Source organism: Mauremys reevesii, linkage group 11 (genome assembly GCF_016161935.1).
Source record: "Mauremys reevesii isolate NIE-2019 linkage group 11, ASM1616193v1, whole genome shotgun sequence".
Lineage (NCBI taxonomy): Eukaryota > Metazoa > Chordata > Testudines > Geoemydidae > Mauremys > Mauremys reevesii.
In genome coordinates this window covers 67,341,524-67,362,873 of record NC_052633.1, presented here as the reverse complement: position 1 = coordinate 67,362,873, position 21,350 = coordinate 67,341,524, and the positions used below count along the sequence as shown (strand labels likewise).

General features: G+C 44.8%; 2 protein-coding genes across 3 annotated transcripts in view; one reads left to right on the top strand and one right to left on the bottom strand.

The window, feature by feature from the left end:
- Positions 1 to 433, bottom strand: part of HSPBAP1 (HSPB1 associated protein 1) — a 67,397-nt gene extending 66,964 nt beyond the window's left edge. The window contains exon 1 of one of the 2 annotated variants that reach the window (XM_039494265.1): positions 52 to 433. In XM_039494265.1, coding sequence (XP_039350199.1) covers positions 52 to 88 — 37 coding nt within the window. In that variant the 5' untranslated portion in view covers positions 89 to 433. The remainder of the gene's footprint in view (positions 1 to 51) is intronic. The other variant, XM_039494264.1, reaches the window with a different exon arrangement.
- Positions 434 to 513: 80 nt separating this feature from the next.
- The window catches only part of SLC49A4 (solute carrier family 49 member 4), a 134,832-nt gene continuing 113,995 nt past the window's right edge, over positions 514 to 21,350 (top strand). The window contains exon 1 of the mRNA XM_039494267.1: positions 514 to 1,507. Coding sequence (XP_039350201.1) covers positions 1,153 to 1,507 — 355 coding nt within the window. The 5' untranslated portion in view covers positions 514 to 1,152. The remainder of the gene's footprint in view (positions 1,508 to 21,350) is intronic.

Genomic DNA, 21,350 nt, shown 5'->3' with positions numbered 1-21,350 from the left:
CCGGCTGTACACCCGCCGCAGCACACACGTCAGCCGGCCGGGGCCACCTACCGGGCAGCGGGGGATCCAGGGCTGCGGCCTCTGCCATGCTCCCGCCGGGTGGGGGGGGACAAACACGCCCGGCTCAGGCTTTGTCCACCACCAGGAGCCCCGCCCCCTCCGGTCACATGAGAGCAGCGGAACCCTCACGTGGGTTTGTTTGTTTGTGTGTGGAGGAGCCGGGCGCTGTGGTCACGCGCTCGCCGACCGGTTCTGGGGGCTCCGGCCAGCAGCGGGGGTTGGTCGGGGTGGGACAGTTCTAGCATAGCTCCGTACACAGTGGAGAACCCCACTTGCCCCCAGTAGGAAGCGACCGTTTGGGGCGTGGGGGGGCTTTGAGTGAGGGAGACCCCCCCCACCCCCAGGGAGTGTCCGTTGGGGGGGGCTTTGAGTGAGGGAGACCCCCCCCACCCCCAGGGAGTGTCCGTTGGGGGGGCTACGGGTGGGGGGGCTCTGAGTGAGGGAGACCCCCCCACCCCCAGGGAGTGACCGTTGGGGGGAGGTTGAGTGAGGGAGACCCCCCCACTCCCAGGGGTGACCGTTGTGGGGGGGGCTCTGAGTGAGGGAGACCCTCTCATCCCCAGGGGGTGACCGTTGGGGGGCGGCTCTGAGTGAGGGAGACCCCCACCCTCAGGGAGTGACTGTGGTGGGGGGCGGCTCTGAGTGAGGGAAACCCCCACCACCCCCAGGGGTGACCGTTGGGGGGCGGCTCTGAGTGAGGGAGACCCCCACCCCCAGGGAGTGACTGTGGTGGGGGGCGGCTCTGAGTGAGGGAACCCCCCCCACCCCAGGGAGTGACCGTTGGGGGGCGGCTCTGAGTGAGGGAACCCCCCCCACCCCAGGGAATGACTGTTGGGGGGGCGGCTCTGACTGGGAGTAGCTGGGTGGGTGGGAGGCAGGGAGGGAAGGTGCCGGCCGGTGGGCAGGGCCGGCCGGCTCGCGCATGCGGCTGAGCAGGCCCGGCAGAGGCGGTGTGATTGTGAGTTTAGCGTCGTTTCCCCGGACCCCTCCCCGATGCCCTAGCAGGGCACGGGCCCCTCAACCGCCCCGAGCGCTGCTGTCCCCGAGCCCGTCCTGGCCGCCCGGAGGCAGGTCCCTCGCCGCCCCCCGCAGATGGGTCTAGGCTGGAGCAGCGCGGAGGAGCGGGAGTCCCTGCTACCACCGCCGCCACGGGGGGCGGCGGGGGGTCCCGTTGTGCCCCAGCTTCGGCGGGGCCTTACCCCGGCGGCGGCGGCGCCCCGGCTGGTGCCGGTACTGGGCCGGGTTTACGGGCGGCGCTGGCTCGTGCTGCTGGTCTTCTCGCTGCTGGGCTTCGCGCAGGGCCTGGTGTGGAACAGCTGGGGCCCCATCCAGAACTCGGCCCGCCTGGCCTTCGGCTTCTCCAGCTGGGACATCGCCTTGCTCGTCTTGTGGGGACCCATCGGCTTCCTGCCCTGCTTCGCCTTCATGTGGCTCATGGATAAGAGGGGTAAGTGGGGGATCAGGGGTCTGGAGCTGTCGTGGGGTGGGTGGCAAAGGGGTCCCAGGGCAAATGAGAACGGCCCTAGCAGAGGCTTTCTGGCAGGCACGGGCTGCGGTTGAACCCTGGGGCACTGGCGGGTCGAGCGGACTCGCCTGGCGTCCTGTGGGTCACACTGTATAAGGCAGTGGGGGCTGGGGCTGCAGGGAGTTTTCATAACATCTTTGTTCTCCTTATCCCGCTCTCCCCATTCATATTTGTCACTTTGCCTGCTCACCCCATTAGCACCTCTTGCCATCTCTTCTTTCTCTCCCTCGCCATTCCCTTTTCTCTCTAGGGGTCACATGAGGACTCTGACGTACTCCTCTGTGTTTGTTGTTTTTCCTTTAGTTGGGTTTCATTTTTGGATGGCTGTGGTTTGGAGCTAAACCATATATTAAGATTTCTTTGTTCCCATAAATATATAATACTACTACTACCTACTATTATGTAGTGCTTTTCATCCTTAGATCTCATTATACCTAACCCATTTCCATTTATGCTGAGTTGTCTTTCAAGATTGGTTGAATGAGGAAATATCTTAAAGATGAAATGAATGATATTTTAAATATATAATTGAAGCAAATGCACAGCAGAAGTCATTCACTACAAAGGATGTTTAAAAACTGTCTTAACAATACCTTTACAATTAAGGGGATTTACGGAATTTCCCACCCCAAATCTCGAGGCCTGTAGGTAAGGATGTAGAGAAGGTTTAGTGTTTCTAACATGTCCATTTCAAATATTGGGTTAATCTTTGAGACCATTCTAGTATCAATGTGAAGCTTGCATAATAAAAGTTCCTGAAAATAGGAAAATGTTATTACAAATTGGAGCATTTGTGGCAGTTTCAGTGCCTTGGAAAAACTTTACATTCATTTTTAAAAATGGACTAGCTATCAAGTTCGTGGTATCTTTTTAACCAACCTTTGAGGAAATTTTAAGATAATCCCTGAAGTTGTGAATTTAGATTATAAACTTTTTGAGGATTGTTTTCTTACCTATATTTAAAGTAGTACACTTTGTGTGCAAAAATTCTAATATCTACAGCGAGTTTGTGCAAGGCCTGTTAAGAACATGAGCACTCCCACTGAAGTGAATTGAGGTTACTCATGGATAAAGTTGAGCATATGTACGTTTGCAGGACTGGGGCTTTTGTCTCTAGTTATTTCATTTATTCTAGGGATTAACTGTTTGCTTATCTGAAGGAAAGGGAAAACAATAACTAATTTGAAAATATGTACACATTGTAAAGCACTATAATTGTTTTCATTAGATCTCAAGATGTCTTTGGGGGACAAAAACTATGCTAGTAGCAAGCAGTCCTATACTGTCATAGGCCGTCTCCCAAACAGTTTACAGTCTTAAATTAAAAATAGTTTCTCTAGACCAGTGGTTCTCAAACTTCTGTACTTTGGAGACCGCTTTCACATAGCAAGCCTCTGAGTGCGATCCCCCCTATATAAATTAAAAACACTTTTTAATATATTTAACACCATTATAAATGTTGGATGTAAAGCGGGGTTGGGGTGGAGGCTGACAGTTTGTGACCCCCCCCCCATGTAATAACCTTGTGACCCCCTGAGAGGTCCTGACCCCCAGTTTGAGAACCCCTGCTCTAGACTATTGTGCCATTGTTGGTATAATAATGTTAATTGTTCTGTAATTAAAAGTTGTTGGAATCCTGTTGGCTGTTTTCCCTTCTACAAGCAAAGAACACTACAAATGCTCTCCGGGTTATGCAAACCCGCCTTATGGAAATCTGCATTTATGCAAAAAGTTCCGTAAGCTTTTTTTTTTTTTTGCATAATTGTTGGGTATATGTTCCCGACTTATGCAAAATTCAACTTGCATAAGTCAGGAAGCATCTGAATTGTGTTTCCAAATGCAATAAATTCCCATTGAACTTGTGTGCAAAGAGTTTGGACTTGGACAGCATCAGCACGTGCAATCCAGAATGTGTCTAACTGAGAACAGAGTGAACAGTGCATCTTATTTGTTATAGTCTTCCACCTCACAGGCACTGAGGCACTGAAAAACACAAATTGCTGCACACAATTAAAATGTTACTTTCTGCTGCAGCTGCATGTTCTGAAAAACATCTACTAGATTATGTGAATCAGAAGTGCAAGGAGAAGACACAGCAAGTCTTTTTTTGAACATAATGCAGGCTTATGCCTTTTAATTTTCCTGACATATTGAAATCAAATCCTGGACCTCATCAAGTGGAATGTTATGGTGTTTCACCTGACAATTAGCATTTCATCTATATCTTTTTTTTATTAAAGTTGATGAACTGAAGAATCTTTCTTGAATGTTAAATGCACTACTGTTGTGGTCCTGACATACGAACCTGAATATCAATACATTTTGTTCATGGTGAGAGGCATCAGGAGTAGCATCACATATGATAGGATAATAGATGGCTTTTTCTTTTGCTGCAAGAATGGCCTTTTGCCCGCTTTTACCACATAATTCAGTAAACTCATTCTGACTCTCTCATGAGAGGTAATGTACCTGTCCTTGCATTGTTCTATCCTCTACCTGCTTCTGTTTACTCTAGCCAAATGGCCCTGAGTTATGTTGTCATAATGATCTAGTAACTCAAGAGTTCCAAGTTGCCATTGTATGGTTCATCAATCAGACTATCTCCTTGAAATGCTATGCCTTCTGAAGCAAGATGTAAGATATCCCAAGATGTAAGATATCCCAGTATTGCTGTCCATCTTGCAGCTTTTGTTAATATTCGTTTTTGGATCTTACTGTGTGTTCTCCATCCACATCACAACACGTACTCTGATTCCTTCCACTGGCAGTAGTGGGTTTTATGGTCTATGCTCTTTTTATGTTCAGGAAATTTGTGATGTAGGTTGAGACATTTTTTCATAGCTGGAGAATAGTCTTCACTTTTTGCCAGTGTACTGCATTGTTTGTTTGTCCTCACCCTCAGAAAATAGTCAACAGGGGAAGCAGTACAGTTCTAGGTGGGTAGCCCTTCAAACAAGCGTATCTCTTGTAATCTCTTCTCTATTTTTGGAAGTCGTACATTTGAGAAGAAATTCAGGAGAATTATGGCCATCAACATCTTTTTGGCACAGACTTCACCAATGTCTGCATTTCTTTTAAATTCAGTACACCAGATAGAACAATTTTTTGATGAACAGAATCTGTAATGTGTTTAGGCCACAATCGTGAATCAGTTAAAAAAGCATGAATCAGTAAATAGAAGCAGGAGAGATTAGTGCTGCACTTGCAAAACTTCCACTGAGCTTGGTGGTGATAGACTCTTTGAAAGTCATTAGATTGGAATCATACAATTCATCTGCCTGTTTTCATTCATCAATTTCCACGGTCTCTATATTGAAATCACTTTCACCTTGCTGTTTGTGTTCATCCAGTTCCCCAGTTTGTGCATTGCTTGAACCAGACTGTTGAGAGGTCTTGTCTGTTTGGAAGAATTAGAGGATTTATTGTTATCCATTAGCCAGAAACTTGAGGAGTTTAAAGAAAAGAAGCGATCTGATTTGTATTTACAGCCAGACATGTCAGTATGGTACATATATGAATAATACACCAGTGACAAATGCCCTGTAAGCATTCTGGAGGTACTGTACCCTGTCCCTGTGATCTTGTCTCAGCCCTTCTAGACCTGCCGGAGGACCAGCTCAATGTTCCGTCTCTGGGATCAGTTATTAACTCTCAGATCTTCTAGGCTGTAAAGTTTTGGGGATCAGCCAGACCAGTAAAGCATTCTGTTAGCTCCTGCCTTGTAACTTCGGGTGCTTTAATGCTATGCTGCTATGGCTCAAAGCTCTGACACCAGTTGCCAGCCTACAAGCATAAAAATCTCACCCTGGCTTTTGTCAGCCTAGTGACGCCTTGCAGGGTGACCGCAAGAGCACTTCTGGTTCTGAGTCTCCCCAAATCTTTCTATCTTGAAATCTTAACTACCAGGAATTTGAACTTTTCCCTTCTGGTTTGTTACCTCTGAAGGAGTGAAACCTGCCCCTGTTATCAGTGTGCACACCAGAGACCTGCTTGAGATAAACATAAAATTATTTAATAGAATAATTATAGATTCAGAGATGAAATAGTAAGGAAATCAAACAGATACAAGTTACACAGAAAATAAACATAAAGATGCAACTTCAGGCTTCACACTTCTATATTGTTGCCTCTGAACCGTTTCCCAGCATATCCTCTGCTGTCAGTGCCTGGATGCTAGCCCTCAGTTTCTGGATGTCCTTCACTTCAAACCCCTTCTCCTTTAAGGGTTTTCAGTTTTTCTTTCTCTCAGACTATGGTGATTTTCAGGGTGGGGGAAATTCCTTTCTCTTAGGCCCTATCTATACTGGCAAGTTTCTGCACAATAAAGCAGCTTTCTGCGCTGTAATTCCCGAGGTGTACACACTGCCAAGCCATGTAGTGTGCAGAATCTACGCATTTATCGGCGGCTGAACAGCTGTGCAGAATTAGAAAGTGTCCAAGAAGAACTAAGGAGGACTTTCTGCGTGATGTTACGATGCTCTCTGCCACCGAGAAACAGGAACGGAAGGAGTAGCGGGACACAAGAAGAGGGACCAAAAGGAGAACGCGGCACGCTGGAATGAAGGCACAGAGTGGCTCTTGACGGTTATGGAGCACCAAGCAGACACACTCTAGGCGATACTAGCTCTGCAAACTGAGCAGCTCCGAGCCTGCCCTCCCCTTCAGCCGCTGTTGCAAAACGGTTTCCCATGCTCCCCCCTGACACTGCCAACACACTGTTATCAATCTCCTGGCTCTAGTCTATACCTGCGGCTTTCCAATCCTCCCCCTCCACAGTCCAGCACTGTGGACTCCCACTACCCACTGCACTCAACACCCATCCCTCTGCAGTTTGGCCCTGCTGAAGCACAGTACCTGCTGCATTGTACTCTGTAGGAGAAGGTTGGATATGATCCCAGGCCTTACACAAATCTTTAGCTGTCCCAGAACCCCTCTTCCTCCTGGGACCTTCCCTTCCCCTGTCCCCCTCACTGCTGTTTTTTTTGTTTGTTTGTTTGGTTGGTTTTTTTTTTTTTGGTTTTACTCTCTTCTCTGTTGTTTCTTAATAAAAGAATTGTGTTGGTTTGAAAGCAATCTTTATTCTATTAACTGAAAGCAAAAAGAACCCTGCAAAGCAACATACAATTATGTTTAAACCCACATATTACATCGTCTGTACCAATCACCTTGCATTACACTTTTGAGCATAGTAACAAATATTAGTGGCTTTCAGCTTCAAATTGCTGCCTCAAGGCATCCCTGATCCTTATGGCTCCACGCTGTGCCCTTCTAGTAGCCCGGGTCTCTGACTGTTCAAACTAAGCCTCCAGGTGCTGAGCCTCTGCGGTCCAGCTCTGAGTGAAGATTTCACCCTTCCCTTCACAAATATTATGGAGCATACAGCACGCAGCCAGCTCCAGATTGCCATCGAGGCAGCGCCAGCAGGATTTTAAATGGCCAAAAGCACACTCAATAGTTACTCTGCACTTGCTCAGCCTTTTGTTGAACCGCTCCTTGCTGCTGTCAAGTCGCCCCGTGTATGGCTTCATAAGCCACGGCATTAAGGGGTGGGCGGGATCTCCCAGGATCACAATGGGCATTTTGACTTCCCCTATGGTGATCTTCTGGTCCGGGAAGAAAGTCCCTGATTGCAGCTTCCTGAACAGGCTAATGTTCCGAAAAATGCATGTGTCATGCACCTTTCCAGACCAGCCTGCGTTAATGTCAGTGAAATGCTCACGGTGATCAACAAGCGCCTGGAGAACCATTGAGAAATACCCCTTGCAATTAATGTACTCGGTGGCTAGGTAGTCTGGTGTCAGTATTGGAATATGTATGCCATCTATCACCCCTCCGCAGTTAGGGAAGCCCATTTGTGCCAAGCTATCCACAATGTCACGCACGTTGCCCAGAGTCACGGTCTTTCGGAGCAGGATGCGATTAATGGCCCTGCAGACTTCCATCAACACGAGTCCAACAGTCGACTTTCCCACTCCAAACTGGTTAGCGACTGATCAGTAGCAGTCTGGAGTAGCCAGCTTCCGCAGTGCAATTGCCATGCAGTTCTCCAACGGCAGGGCAGCTCTCATTCTCGTGTCCTTGCACCGCAGGGGTGGGGTGAGTTCATCACACAGTCCCATGAATGTGGTCAGCACCTCCATGAATGCCACAAGCAATCTCATGTTGTAGCTACAACGCATGGCGAGATCAATGTTGCACTGCTCTTGCCTTTGTAGTTTAAGGAATAACTACTCCACTGCCACTTGTGACATGTTGGTCAGAGCGAGCATCGTACTGGTCAACAGTTCAGGATCCATTCCTGTAGCCTGAAGAGGCAGGGTGCGCAATACACAAAACTGTTGAAAGATGGCACCAAATGCATATGGAAGCACAGGGATTGCTGGGATGCGAAGCAATGCATCATGGGGCACTGGGACAGGACTCAGGATGCCCCATGACCCCCTCAGTCTTTCTGTAACTCTTAGCAGCAGAAGAGAAAGAGGTGCTCTGTGGGATAGCTTCCCAGAATACACTGCTTTGAATACCGCTGCAAGTGCTGGAAGTGTTAACACACTGTTGCGCAGGCAGCTGTCGTGAACACACCGCAGCAGTTTCCCTTTAGTGTTCTCTGAGCGGCGCTGTAACACTAACTCTGCCAGTGTAGACATGCCCTCATTAGTTTTCCAAGACTGGGGATTTCTTTTCAGTTTCAACATTTTCCCATTAACTCTAAAGGTCCACCATTGTCTTTTCCTGGCAGGACAATGAATAAGTACTTGAAGTTAGTTTCATGCATACAACTGGCTTAAGAGGAACCCCTCCATGCTGTGAGATGTACTTGAAATTGTAGTGCGAGTCATGAGCATACTATACTATGTAGCAGGGATCAGTAACCTTTGGCATGAGGCCCACCAGGGAAAGCCACTGGTGGGCCAGGCTGATTTGTTTACGTGCAGCATCCACAGTTTCGGCCAATTGCAGCTCACACTGGCCGCAGTTTGCCATCCCAGGCCAATGGGACTTGGGGCTTTAGGCATTGGACAGGAGCAGGAGACGCAACTTGGGCATAGTTTGACTTCTGTTTTGGGGGGGAGGCACATGGTGGGGTTCAGGCTAGCTCTGCACAGCGGGGCATGGGGAGGGAGCTCCACAGCCAACCTCTGACTCACCTCAACAGGCCACTCAGCCTGTCTGGGTTGGAGGAGGGGCACAACCAAAAATAAACTCAAAGTGTGTGTGTGATGGGGGAAGGGAGGGGCTCAGCTCACAATGGTTGAAAGCTGCTTAGCATGCAGGCAGGGGATAGCTAGGGGCTGTGCGCTGGAAGGGTTGTGATCACTGCTCCCTGAGGGCTCTGCTGGCCCTGGAGCCAGGTCCGCCCACCCATGCCGCTCGTACTGGCTGCCCGAGCAGTCAAAGTGATTTGGGAACTGATGAGTAGCCTTAGCCCTGGGCACCAGCAGTAGGAGAAAGAGGTGTGGGAGCACCATGGCTGCCTGCTCCATGACACCAGGCAGAGCAGCAGCCGCCCTGCACTGCTTGGCTTAGGCTTCCTGCCTCTGACCTGGTCGGTGGCGGGGTGAGGAGGTGGGGTGTGTGAAACTGCCCTGTTCTGGCACTGCAGTTGGGGGGCAACACCCCCATCTCTGTCCATGGGCTCAGGGCTTCTGCCCCATAAGGCACCAGGGTTTGCGGACCCCCTGAAACTGGCTCATGACCCACCAGGGGACTGCAGACCCTCAGTTGAGAACTGCTGCAGCAGAGCACATAAGCTTGGTCAGAGCAGTGGCCGTGGTCCTTTGGCGTTTTAAGCTCTCTTGGCTAGGCATTTTCATTTAGAGCAGTGTTTTGTTTTCTACTTAGGAATACAAACATGTTTGTAATTACACTGAATTTGCTGTACTGTACAGACATGCTGAAATTACACCATTTATTCTTATGGTATATTCACCATTACTGGCTATCTTCGGCACAGAAAGATACATTGAAAACTGTATTTGTCAAATGCCATCAGCTAAAATTTGCTATTTTGATTGTTACATATCACAACTTGTGAGAGAAGAAAAAACATTCCAGTTCAATATTACTACTGGGCCATATTCTGCCTTAAATATTTATGCACCTCTCTGAAGCCAGATTATGGTTTGTCATTAGTTGTGTAGCTGGCCATGATCTGTTCAGTCTGAATTTGTTTCATGATGGTTCAGATTCTTTGACATGAAAGCTGTTTGTCATTTTTTTTATTACTGTTGTGAATAGTTTAAAAGCTTGGAACTTAAACCTGTTCCCCTACCAAACCTGTTTTGTCTGTATTACATGCATGTCTTGTTATACTGCTGCTTATAAACATTTGCCTGTTCTTACTGGTTTTGTTTTTTTCTTGTAAAAGTAATCTGGAAATGAAAAATACTTACTCAGCACACTAACTAGGCTGAAAAGGATACTCTGCATATAGACAACAGCACACTTTATCTTTTCTAAGGATTTCTAAAATCATGCTGGCGTATTCTGGTGCCCCAGACACACTCATTTTACGATATTACAGCTGTCAGCCCTGGACTATGGAGTCAACCCTAAAAGAGTTAGGTAAGTGGTGTTTATTTTTAGTAAATCATATCAGACTAAAATAAACATCACTTAGCTGACCCTTGGCCATGTTGTTTCCCTTCTACCAACATCTGCATTTGGAAGGGATACTTCACGCACAGATCATAAAAATGTAAGGGACCTCGAGAGGTCATTTAGTCCAGCTTCTTGTGCTGAGGCAGGACCAACTAAACCTAGAGCACCCTGACTAGTATGCAGAGCTATCCGTAGGGTATGGCAAATTGGGGCCACTGCTCTGGGCCCTGTGCTTTGGGGGGGGGTCCCGTGGGCTGGTGCGATTGGCTGGCTTGGTCAGTCCCAGAAGTGACAGATTTGTAACTTCCACCCCGGACCCTCCCAGCCCCCTAGGGACGGCCCTGCTGGTATGAGTCCATTCAGTTCTTAAAATCCTTCAATGATGTAGATTCCACAACTTCCCTTGGAAGCCTATTCCAGAGTTTAACTACCCTTCTCATGCTTTGTCATAGAAATAGGGTTCAGCCACGCCTATGCCATTGTTATTCTCTCCCTTTGTCACCTCCCCAGTCTCCTGGATCCTGTGGAGAGCTCTAGTCAGAGTTCACATAGGTCATGGGATTGGAGGCTGGGTGAGCTGGGGGTGTGAGGAGTGGACAGGCTGCAGGTGATGTGTATCATGCCATGTTTGGCTTCACAGAGAATCCCCAGCATATAGGCTGTGCTGTCTGGTCTGTTTGGCTTCCCAAAGAGTTAGGGAGCAGCTGCAGTCAGGGATAGGCTTATGGCAGGGGTTCTCAAACTTCATTGCACCGTGACCCCCTTCTGACAACAAAAATTACTTCATGACCCCAGGAGGTGGGGGGACTGAAACCTGAGCCCGCCCAAGCCCCACCGCTCTGGGCAGGGGCGGCCAAAGCTGAAGCTCAGGGTTTCAGCCCCAGACAGGGGGCCTGTAACCTGAGTCCTCCAGCCCAGGGCTGAAGTCCTCAGGCTTTGGCTTCTGCCCTGGGCAGTGGGGCTCAGGCTTCAGTTTAGGGGTCCTCTGTCTTATGACATGGCTCCTATGGAGCCAGATTGTCTGATAGCATAAGAGTCAGTGTAGGAGTACGGGGCCTAACCTCCTGCAGATACCCAGGGATTTCCTAGGTTTGAGGGCAGGTCCCACAGCCTTTTTCCTAATGGTGTTTGTGGTAAACCCTGCCCCCTGATAGGACAGTGTGGAAAATTTCCACAAGGGACAACTCATGGAGATTCTCACATTGCCTGGAAAAAATCTCCCAGTCCCACAAAGAGTGGGATGATGTTGGTCCAACATGAGTTAATGTCATGCTCCACTAGGGTCCTTTCATCCCTAATGTATGTGATTTGGGGGTGGGAAGGGGTGGGAGTTGGGTGTGCAGTGTCATAGCAGAACTATATGCAGTTGGCAGTCTCTTGGGGCATGTGAGCTGACAGATAAGTTTTGTTTGTTGTGCAGCATATTTGTGTTAAGTAAGTGAAATGTAATGCTTTTGTTGTCAGCTCATGGTTAAGAAAATATAGTATGTAATATCTTCTAGTTATTACACCTCTACCCCGATATAACGGAACCTGATATAACACGAATTCGGATATAATGCGGTAAAGCAGTGCTTGGGGGGGGCGGGGCTGCGTGCTCCGGTGGATCAGAGCAAGTTAGATATAATGCGGTTTCACCTATAACACGGTAAGATTTTTTGGCTCCCGAGGACAGCGTTATATCGCGGTAGAGGTGTACTTGTTTTCAGGAAAATAAACCCTAAAATATTATATGGTCTTGACAAACAAGTAAAAGAGTGAGTCAAGGGATACTTTTATGGTTGAAAATTTTTCTTCTGTATTGAGAGTGAGGTTTTCCTGACCTAATGTAATTTGACCACACACTTATTCTTCTAAAGGTACGGTTGTAGGAGTTTATTTGAGAGGAATGAGGGTTTGATTTTCACAAATACATCTTTCTTCAGTCAGATAGTAGAAATGATACAAATGTTAAGAGAGTTTTCTTCAGTTCTCATCGGACCTGAGCCATCATTCATCAAAGTAAATGAGAATATTCCCACTGACTTCTGAGAGTATTGGATCAGGCTCTTATTGTTTGAATGGTACAAATTGGCTAAAGATTGTAACATGGCACTTAAATGTTGTGTACCATCAGTACGGTGTACCATCAGGCTTGTTTGGAATTGTAAACTCTCAGCCTTTTTATAAACTCAGAGTAATGACAATACAAGTCCTATAAATAATATGTATTGACAGTCTACAATGCACTCTTTCTCTCTGTAAATGTGGGTGTGTATGCATGCACACAAAATGGAAGTAAATGGTCAAATAAATGTTCTACTTTGCATTAAGTAACGCAAAATTAAACTAATTGAAAATAACTTGAATATTATTAAATTGTCATTTCTGAGTATGGTCTCGGCATTCTCCATCTTGTAATACATTTAACAGTCAGAAGAATTTTGACAGTTTCATGTCAGGTATTTAATTGCATCTATTTCTTTCTTACCTGTTTTTAAATTATGAACGGTTATGTGGAATGTTCAGACAGTTTATTCTCTTGAGTGGGAAGAGAAATTTAGATAAGCAAATTAATTTAAAAAATTAGCTTCCAAGATCGGCCTATCTAATGTAACTGTTGATTTTCTTGTTAGTCACATAAATGACCATTCCTTTTCTGAATATTAAGCTCTTGGCTTCGTTGTTGTTTTGCAACTCACTTAACTTCCCTGTGTCTCAGTTTCCTGATTTAGGAAAGACATACGATAATTCCTACCGACATCACCATTCTGTTGTGAGGCTTAATTCTTTAATGCAGCCTTGCAAAATTGTCATGAAATTTTAACATGTAAGCATAATATTTACTTGACTGTCCTTTAATACTACGAGGACAATGGGGAAAAAACTGTCACCTAGGTAAAATAAATTACTTATGGTGTACAAATTGAATGTTGGACAGTGGCTTTAATATTTGAAATTATCAGATGTGGTCAGTATGCACCCCAAAAATTGAAAAACTCTGATCTAAGTTGCTAGGGGGGTCCATGTAGCTTAAAGCAGTGGTTCTCAAACTAGGGCTGCTGCTTGTTCAGGGAAAGCCCCTGATGGGAGGGGCCGGGCCGGTTTGTTTACCTGCTGCGTCAGCAGGTTCAGCCAGTCGCGGCTCCCACTGCCCGCGGTTCGCTGCTCCAGGCCAATGGGGGCTGCAGGAAGCAGCGCGGGCCAAGGGACGTGCTGGCTGCCCTTCCTGCAGTCCCCATTGGCCCTAGTTTGAGAACCACTGGCTTAGAGCAACTTCGGGGCTAATTACTTCAATTCACATTGTCCCCTCTTTACTTTGGACCTGCACTGAGGAAGGGTTTATGGAATGATATTTTTGGAGAGTTTTGAAAAAAAATATAGAGCGCGCACGACAGACAAGAAGTGAAAGATTGTTCCAAAATTTGAGGAGAGAGAAGATATGAAAGCCACAAATACAGAACCAAAGACAGCAGTTCTGTTTTTACAGTGCTGCCTAGCATAAAGGGGTGCTACTCCATGACTAAGTATCCTAGGTAATACAGTAATACAAATACTCCAATTATATTTATTATTGTTTAATTGGTGCACATCACTGACACTTGACAAAAGTGCCAGACCCAATTTTGGACAAATCTTAACACTGTTTGCTTAGATCAATAGAGAGTGGGGCATTTTTCACACTGGCACACACAACAGGGTGGTGGCTTTTATTGTAATTTTTTCATATTCATATTGTTGTAATCCCCAGAGACTTCAGTTAACATCAGCGCCTCGTTCCTTAGTTAACATCAGGTGTTATACAAGCACAGAAGTAGGTAAACTCCCTGCCTTAGAAGCCTAGAGGAGTTGTCATGCTGTGGCTAGGGAGTACACCTTCTACTCCTTTATGCCGTGATCTCAAAAACAATCTTTTCTTATCTCAGCTGCATTACTGCAAGAGGTTGGTGGTTTTGAAACATAGTAGACCCTCAAAGATACAAACACCAGAGTTATGGAGTGACCAGTCAACCGGACACCATGTGGAATTGGAAGTAAGCAATCATTCAGCAGTGGAGACCAACTCCCTCCCCCCCCACCCCCAACCCCAGCAAATACTGTATTGTGTGTGTATTTCATCTTAAAAGTAGGCACATCTGGGCTGCCTGTCCCCCATCCCAACCCCTTACTTGCCACGTGGGGGGCAGCCACGTGTAGGTAGCAGGTGAAGACACTGAAGTTCACAGGCGCAGCTGTAAGCCCCCAAGCAAGCAGAGCAGGAGCAGTGCTGGGCTCTGAGCTGCTTTTCTGTAAGCCACAGGTGCAGTGTCCCCTCCCCCTTGACCAGGAAGGGGACAAATTTGCAAACTTAGTCCAAGCCCGGGAAAAGAAACTTTCCCAGCTCCTGCTGGAACCTGGTCGGGAGTGTGAGCTGCTGGAGCCAGAGCCCAATCTCCTGCCTGCACGCTGTGCTCTGGAGGAGCAGCTCACTTTTAAAGGGCCACAGCCTGCTCCACATGGTCACTGACGCCATAGTGCCCCTCACTCATCACCCTTGCAGCCAGGGGGCTAGAACCAGTTGCCAGTCCCCACCCCCACTCGCCGGGCAGCCACTTACAGGCAGGAGGTGAAGATGCTGAAGTTCACAGGCGAAGCTGTGAGCTCCCGCTCCGAGCAATCCACCCTGAGGAGCATCCCATAACATCTTGTTCAGAGTTACGAACAACCTCCATTCCTGAGGTGTCTGTAACTCTGAGGTTCTACTGTTATATTGCCTCCTATTGGATCATTCACAAGTCAAGTACAAGTGTGAGCTCCAGCGGAAGAAACCCAAGATGAGGCTAGACTCATACATTTCAAAAAAATTTGTAATGGTTAAAAGGGAAATTGAAGAATTTATGAAACATAATTGGAGCAGTCTCTTCAGTTACTGCGATTTTGGTCAGGTCCAGTAAGATCATAGAATATCGGGGTTGGAAGGAACCTCAGGAGGTCATCTAGTCCAACTCCCTGCTCAAAGCAGGATCAATCCCCAGACAGATTTTTGCCCCAGATCCCTAAGTGGCCCCCTCAAGGATTGAATTTTCAACCCTGGGTTTAGCAGGCCAATGCTAAGATGTTGTGGCAGTTCTCAGGGTACCCGGGACAGTAAGTCACCTTGTTATCTCCCCCTCCCCCATTTAGTGAAAAGGAGTCTGTCTTGTAGTAGTTGGATATCAACTTCCTTACACCTGCAGCCATCAAGCACTCTCCTCTGGGCTTATGCTACCTTTTCTTCATGTTGCAGGTTAACAGTAGGTGCATCCCAATCTCTGAATCCCTTTGAATTGTTTCCTTGTAATATCCAGCCCATGACATTGGCTATTCATGAACTCCAGATCTTCTGCACCCAAAATTGCAGTGCACCCCAGTTTATCAATTTTTCTTTAAACCACTGCTATTGTAAACCATACAGCACTTGTGTGCACTTAAATAAACCTCCTTTTGTTTTATTATAAGAAAGAATAAAGATTTAACTAGATATATGAAATGAGAGAAAGTGATGGAAACAAGTAGATAAACCAAATCATAAAACACAAATCTGAGTCTACACTTATAGTTACCTTTCCTATTAAAAAATACCTTTCCTATATAAAATATGTTTTTGCCTCCAAAAGTTCAGTCTTTTGTCAAGCTGTCTGGTTTCATAAGAACCAGGACCCAAAAGTTCATGAAAGCAGCCTTGCTTCCCAAGGGGTTTCCTCAGTGAATGGATCTAGAGTGCTTCTCCCTTCTCTGTGTTATCAAAGAATCATAGGAGTGGAAGGGACCCTGAGAGGTCATCTTGTCCAGTCTCCTACACTCATGGCAGGACTAAGTATTATCTACACCATCCCTGACAGCTGTTTGTCTCAGCTGCTCTTAAAAATCTCCAATGATGGAGATTCCACAACCTCACTAGGCAATTTATTCCAGTGCTTAACCACCCTGACAGGAAGTTTTTCCTAATGTCCAACCTAAATCTCCCTTGCTGCAATTTAAGCCCATTACTTCTTGTCTTATCCTCAAATTAAGAACAATTTTTCTCCCTCCTGTTTGTAACAACCTCTTATGTATTTGAAAACTGTTATCATTTCCCTTCTCAATCTTCGCTTTTCCAGACTAAACAAACCCAGTTCTTTCAATCTTCCCTCAGAAGTCATGTTTTCTAGACCTCTAATCATTTTCGTTGCCCTTCTCTGGACTTTCTCCAATTTGTCCATATCTTTCCTGAAATGTGGCGCCCAGAACTGGACACACTACTCCAGTTGAGGCCTAATCAGCACAGAGTAGAGCGAAAGAATTACTTCTCGTGTCTTGCTTACAACACTCCTGCTAATTCATCCCAGAATGATGTTTGTTTTTTGCAACAGTGTTACACTGTTGACTCATATTTAACTTGTGGGCCACTATGACCCCCAGATCCCTTTCCGCAGTACTCCTTCCTACGTAGTCATTTCCAATTTTGTATGTGTGCAACTGATGGTTCTTTCTTAAGAGGAGTACTTTGCATTTGTCCTTATTGAATAACTAAATACTGAAAACAGCCTTCTATTTCTGTTCATAGCCAGGGCAAAGTTTTGTCCATTGTAATTTTTCTTTTTCACCTCCGATAGGTTTTGATTGGTGGTGCCTCTGATAGTTTTCCTTTGATAGTTTGTGGAGGGAGCAAGGCTAGTCAATGGAGTCTTGCATTACCTTGCCAGCTAATTAGGGAGCAGTGACAACTCCCTCTTACTTGAATGGGTCATCTTTGAGGCACATCAAATCCTGGGGATTAATTTCTAAAATACATCAATAAAGCATATTTTCAGTATAAATATATTGTTTTTTAAATATTACCTGTACAAACATCTCACATTGATTGAATCTTGAGAAGTTACCAACTGTGGACACCTCACATGATATCCCTGTGGTATAATGAGTTTTTCTGGTCTGAGGTAAGAGCTGTTTAAAAGGTTCAGGGACCCTTTGCAAAGAGATCTCTTGTCACAGGTATACCTTAAAGAAATATTGACACTAAAGCACAGAGCTTTGAAAATAAGGGTGTTTGGGGGGCGGGGAGAGAGTAGCAAGAGTCAAATGCAACATTACAGCTCTCAATTGAAATATCCTCTGATAGTACATTAAGATCCTGATCCTGCTGTCATTAAAGTCAGCGGCAAAGCTCCTATTGATTTTAACAGGAGCAGCAACAGGCTCTGGAGGATTTAATAAAGGCTAAACGTGAATTTAGTACTTTTTTTAAACCAAAAGCTGTCTTTTCAAAGCAAAAGCAGTATGAGTTTGGTGAAAGGGCAAGTAAATTATCCAGTTCAGTCAAAAAAGGCAAAAGAAACCTGAAGAAATGTTTCTAGTTTAATTGCACAACAGGGCATTCACACTCTTCCTGTGGAAATAAGCAACTGAATTTTATGAATAATATAAACCTTTTAATGTCTTAAAAGGTGACACTAATCTGAACATAATAAGTTTTATGAAAGGGATTAATTTAACTAAATTAACAAATCTTGAAAGAGATGACATTGAGGGATCCTTTTCACGTGAAGAGATGAGAGAAGCAATTAAATAGGTAAATCCCTCTGGAGAAAGATAGCTTTGTAAAACCAAGCTGTCAGACTCATTGTGATCAGAAGGCTCCAGTATAAAAATCTGTATTTTCAAAGGATAAGGTAAAGGGCACATTAGTTCCTCATTTAGTCTTGAGCCAACAAAGATATATGCATGTGCTTAACTTTATGTTCTGAGTAGTCTTGAAAATCCTGTTAAGCCTGTGCACATGTGTTTGCAGGATCACAGACTCAAATAATGAAATTGCTATCTTTGAGCACCAAAATTAAGATCTACACTAACATTTTATCACTAAAGAGAGAAAGGTCCCAACAAAATTGGATACGTCATATGAGAGAAATAAAGTACAGAAACTTAGTAAGTGACAACAATGAGAAGTCCTTATGGCACCTTGGGGCTTGGCTACACTTACAAATTTGCAGCGCTGCAGCAGGGTGTGAAAACACACCCTCTCCAGCGCTGCAAATTGCGGCGCTGCAAAGCGCCAGTGTGGTCAAAGCCCCAGCGCTGGGAGCACGGCTCCCAGCACTGTACGTTATTCCCCACAGGGAGGTGGAGTACGGACAGCGCTGGGAGAGCTCTCTCCCAGCGCTGGCGCTTTGACTACACTTAGCGCTTCAAAGCGCTGCCACGGCAGCGCTTTGAAGTGCTAAGTATAGCCACAGCCTGAGAGACTAACAAAGCTTTGGGCATAAGCTTTTGTGGGCTAAAACCCCCTTCATCAGATGCATGGAGTGAAAAATACAGTAAGCAGTGTAAATATTACAGCACATGAAAAGATGGGAGTTGCCTTACCAAGGGGGAGGGGCAGTCAGTGCTAACGAGGTCAATTCAGTTAAGATGGAAGTGTCCTATTCTCAACATTTGACAAGAAGGTGTGAATATCAATGGAAAATTTCTTTTGTAGTGCTAACGAGGCCAGTGCAATCAAGGTGGATGTCGCCCATTTCCAACAGTTGACAAGAAGGTGTGAGTATCAGCAGAGGGAAAATTACTTTTTGTAGTGACCCAGCCACTCTGAGTCTTTATTCAGGCCTAATTTGATGGTGTCCAGTTTGCAAATTAATTCCACTTCTGCAGTTTCTCACTGAAGTCTGTTTTTGAAGTTTTTTTGTTGAAGAATTGCCACTTTTAAGTAGGTGACTGAGCATTGGCATACTGAATATAAAGTGAATGCAACTCAGTTCTCCTCTTCTCCATGTGTCTAGACAGGGAAAGCATTCAACAGGGTGGAATGGGATTACTTATTACAAATATATAAAGTGTGCCGCTTTGTCCTGGCAATATCAAAGTGCATATATTGGCTATGCGCAAAACCTAATGCATTGGAATTAAGTGATGGAATTGCATTCAGCTCTTTAATGCTAGACAGGCACAAACAGACTATTGACTTCTACCACTCCTGTTTACATTTGCTTTATAATTGCCAAAGCATCCAGGAAACAAGACTTTTTTGAGGGAGTTTAATATACATTTTTCTGTGTGGATGACAGCTTATTAATACTAACTAATCAAAGTACATGCACTAGACATCTGATAGAATTAATAAGTAAAAATTGTTTCTCAAGACTTCCCAGTTGAAAAATAAATTAGCAAAAAAAATTAAACTACTTCCTTTGTCCTCTACTGCCCAAATACTTGGCTGTCAGAATGGAACTTATGATGATTACCAAAAGGGATCAAATATTTGGTTATATTGCTTAATGGAGGGTGAAAAACACAAGAGCCAGTAAAAGTACTAATTCAAGAGTTGCACACTTTTTTAATGAACTGGGTTGAACTAATACTAGTGGCATGGGGATGTACACAATCAAGATGACTGCAGAACCTTGGTTGAATTATCCTTTTGATATGTTCCCATTAAGGTATTCCAGTGAGGGATTTTGAAATAAATTAGAATGATTGAAAATTGTATGTAGGGAGGGGAAAAACCAAGAATTTAAGCTGGGTAGAGTAGATGTTCCTAAAACCCTACAATTAATTTTGGGTCAGCATATAAACACCATTATGTCATCCATGGTCTTGCTACACACACTTATACCATCCCTTCTGCATATTAGCAAAAAATTACGCACTCAAGCTTGGGTAAGGTGGTGGTGAAAGGCTGGCATTCTTACTGGGGCAGAATTAAGATTTTGGGATGTTCTCTGTTGTGTATGGTAGTTGTGCTACTAATTAAGGGATAAGCTTTATGCTTTCATTTCCTTGTCTTTTAGGTTTTGTGTTAGTTATGTATAGCATAACCGTAACTAATGCAGAATGCAGCGTTTCTTTGCATATTTCCTATGATTTTAGCTGAATCTTCAGTGTAGCAAAACTCTTATGAAGAACTGGACCTCTGTCAAAGAACTCTGTGATGATGCTACTTTGTGAAATGAGCTATTGCTTTGTCAGAGTTCCTACTCTTCATTAAACTGTTCAGTAGCAATGAACTAGCAGCTTCTTCAGCTAAGATTTCTCAAACAGTACAAAGCCCCATGCCTAACAAACATCCATTCCCTATGCCACTGCTTTGGGGTGCAGAGAACATTACTGAAAGCATACATTCCTCTCCTGAACTGTTCAAAAAGACATCCACACCTCAGTATAGTAGTTGCTGCCATAGGACCCCATTTTCAAGAAGAATGTTAATTTTTTCCTTCTATGAATTAACAAAATAATTATGTAACTCCAGAGAACCTACCAAATTAGGTAATTTTATTTTGCCTTTCTATAGTTTGTAACTATTAAGCTAGAGAGGTCCCCAAATTGAGGGTCAAAGTAACTTCTTTTTTTTTTTTGGTGGGAGTAATTGTTAATTGATGAAAATTTGGAAACTAACTGGTTTTCTTGAAACCTCTCCAATTTCAAGCTTTACTCAGTGATTGGAAAATTTGGGCTACGTACTTGTTTCCTATTGAACAGGCTAAATTCCCCCTTAAAGTGCAAAACAACACAACCTTAACCGTAGTGTCGCAACGGCTCTATTATAATTAGTAGCAGTATTATTGATAGGTGTTTTATGGTTAAGTGCTGAGCACATACATGGCTTTTTACAAATATTAACCACTTAATGCTGAACTATTAATCCTTGTCTTTTCAGTAACTGTTTCTTTACAGATTTATTTTTGCACATGAACATGAAGAAATGGCAGCTTACTTCATCTTTTATTCCTTCCTTCCCCTTTCTACTCCAAGTGTCTTATTTCAGAATGTCTAGATGGGAAGAGGCTGTTAACTTTTTAAGCTCTCACTTTGTCACACTGTGTTCTTTATTTAGTGCTTTTTATATGCATGCTGTGGCTGTGACTCCATAGTTAACTTGTAACTAACGTTCCATTATACTGGCTTTTGACCAATCTTCCAACTTCCTCAAAAATCTGCAAATTAAGCATTCTAATGTATGTTCTGTAAGCCAGAGAAGGACTTTTTTTCCCCTTTGCGAAGTTTGAGGTTAATCTGACTCAACATCACAGAGGGATGAGAGTTTTGAAAGTAAGAGGTCTTCTGCTTTTGTAAAGTCTTCTGGTGTTTTTTTCTGGAATGTTATAGTTCAAATGCAGCTGGGCCTAGAAACTCCACATCTGTTTTATTGAGTTGCCTTCAACAACAACTAGCCCCTTGGAATATTTTGGAA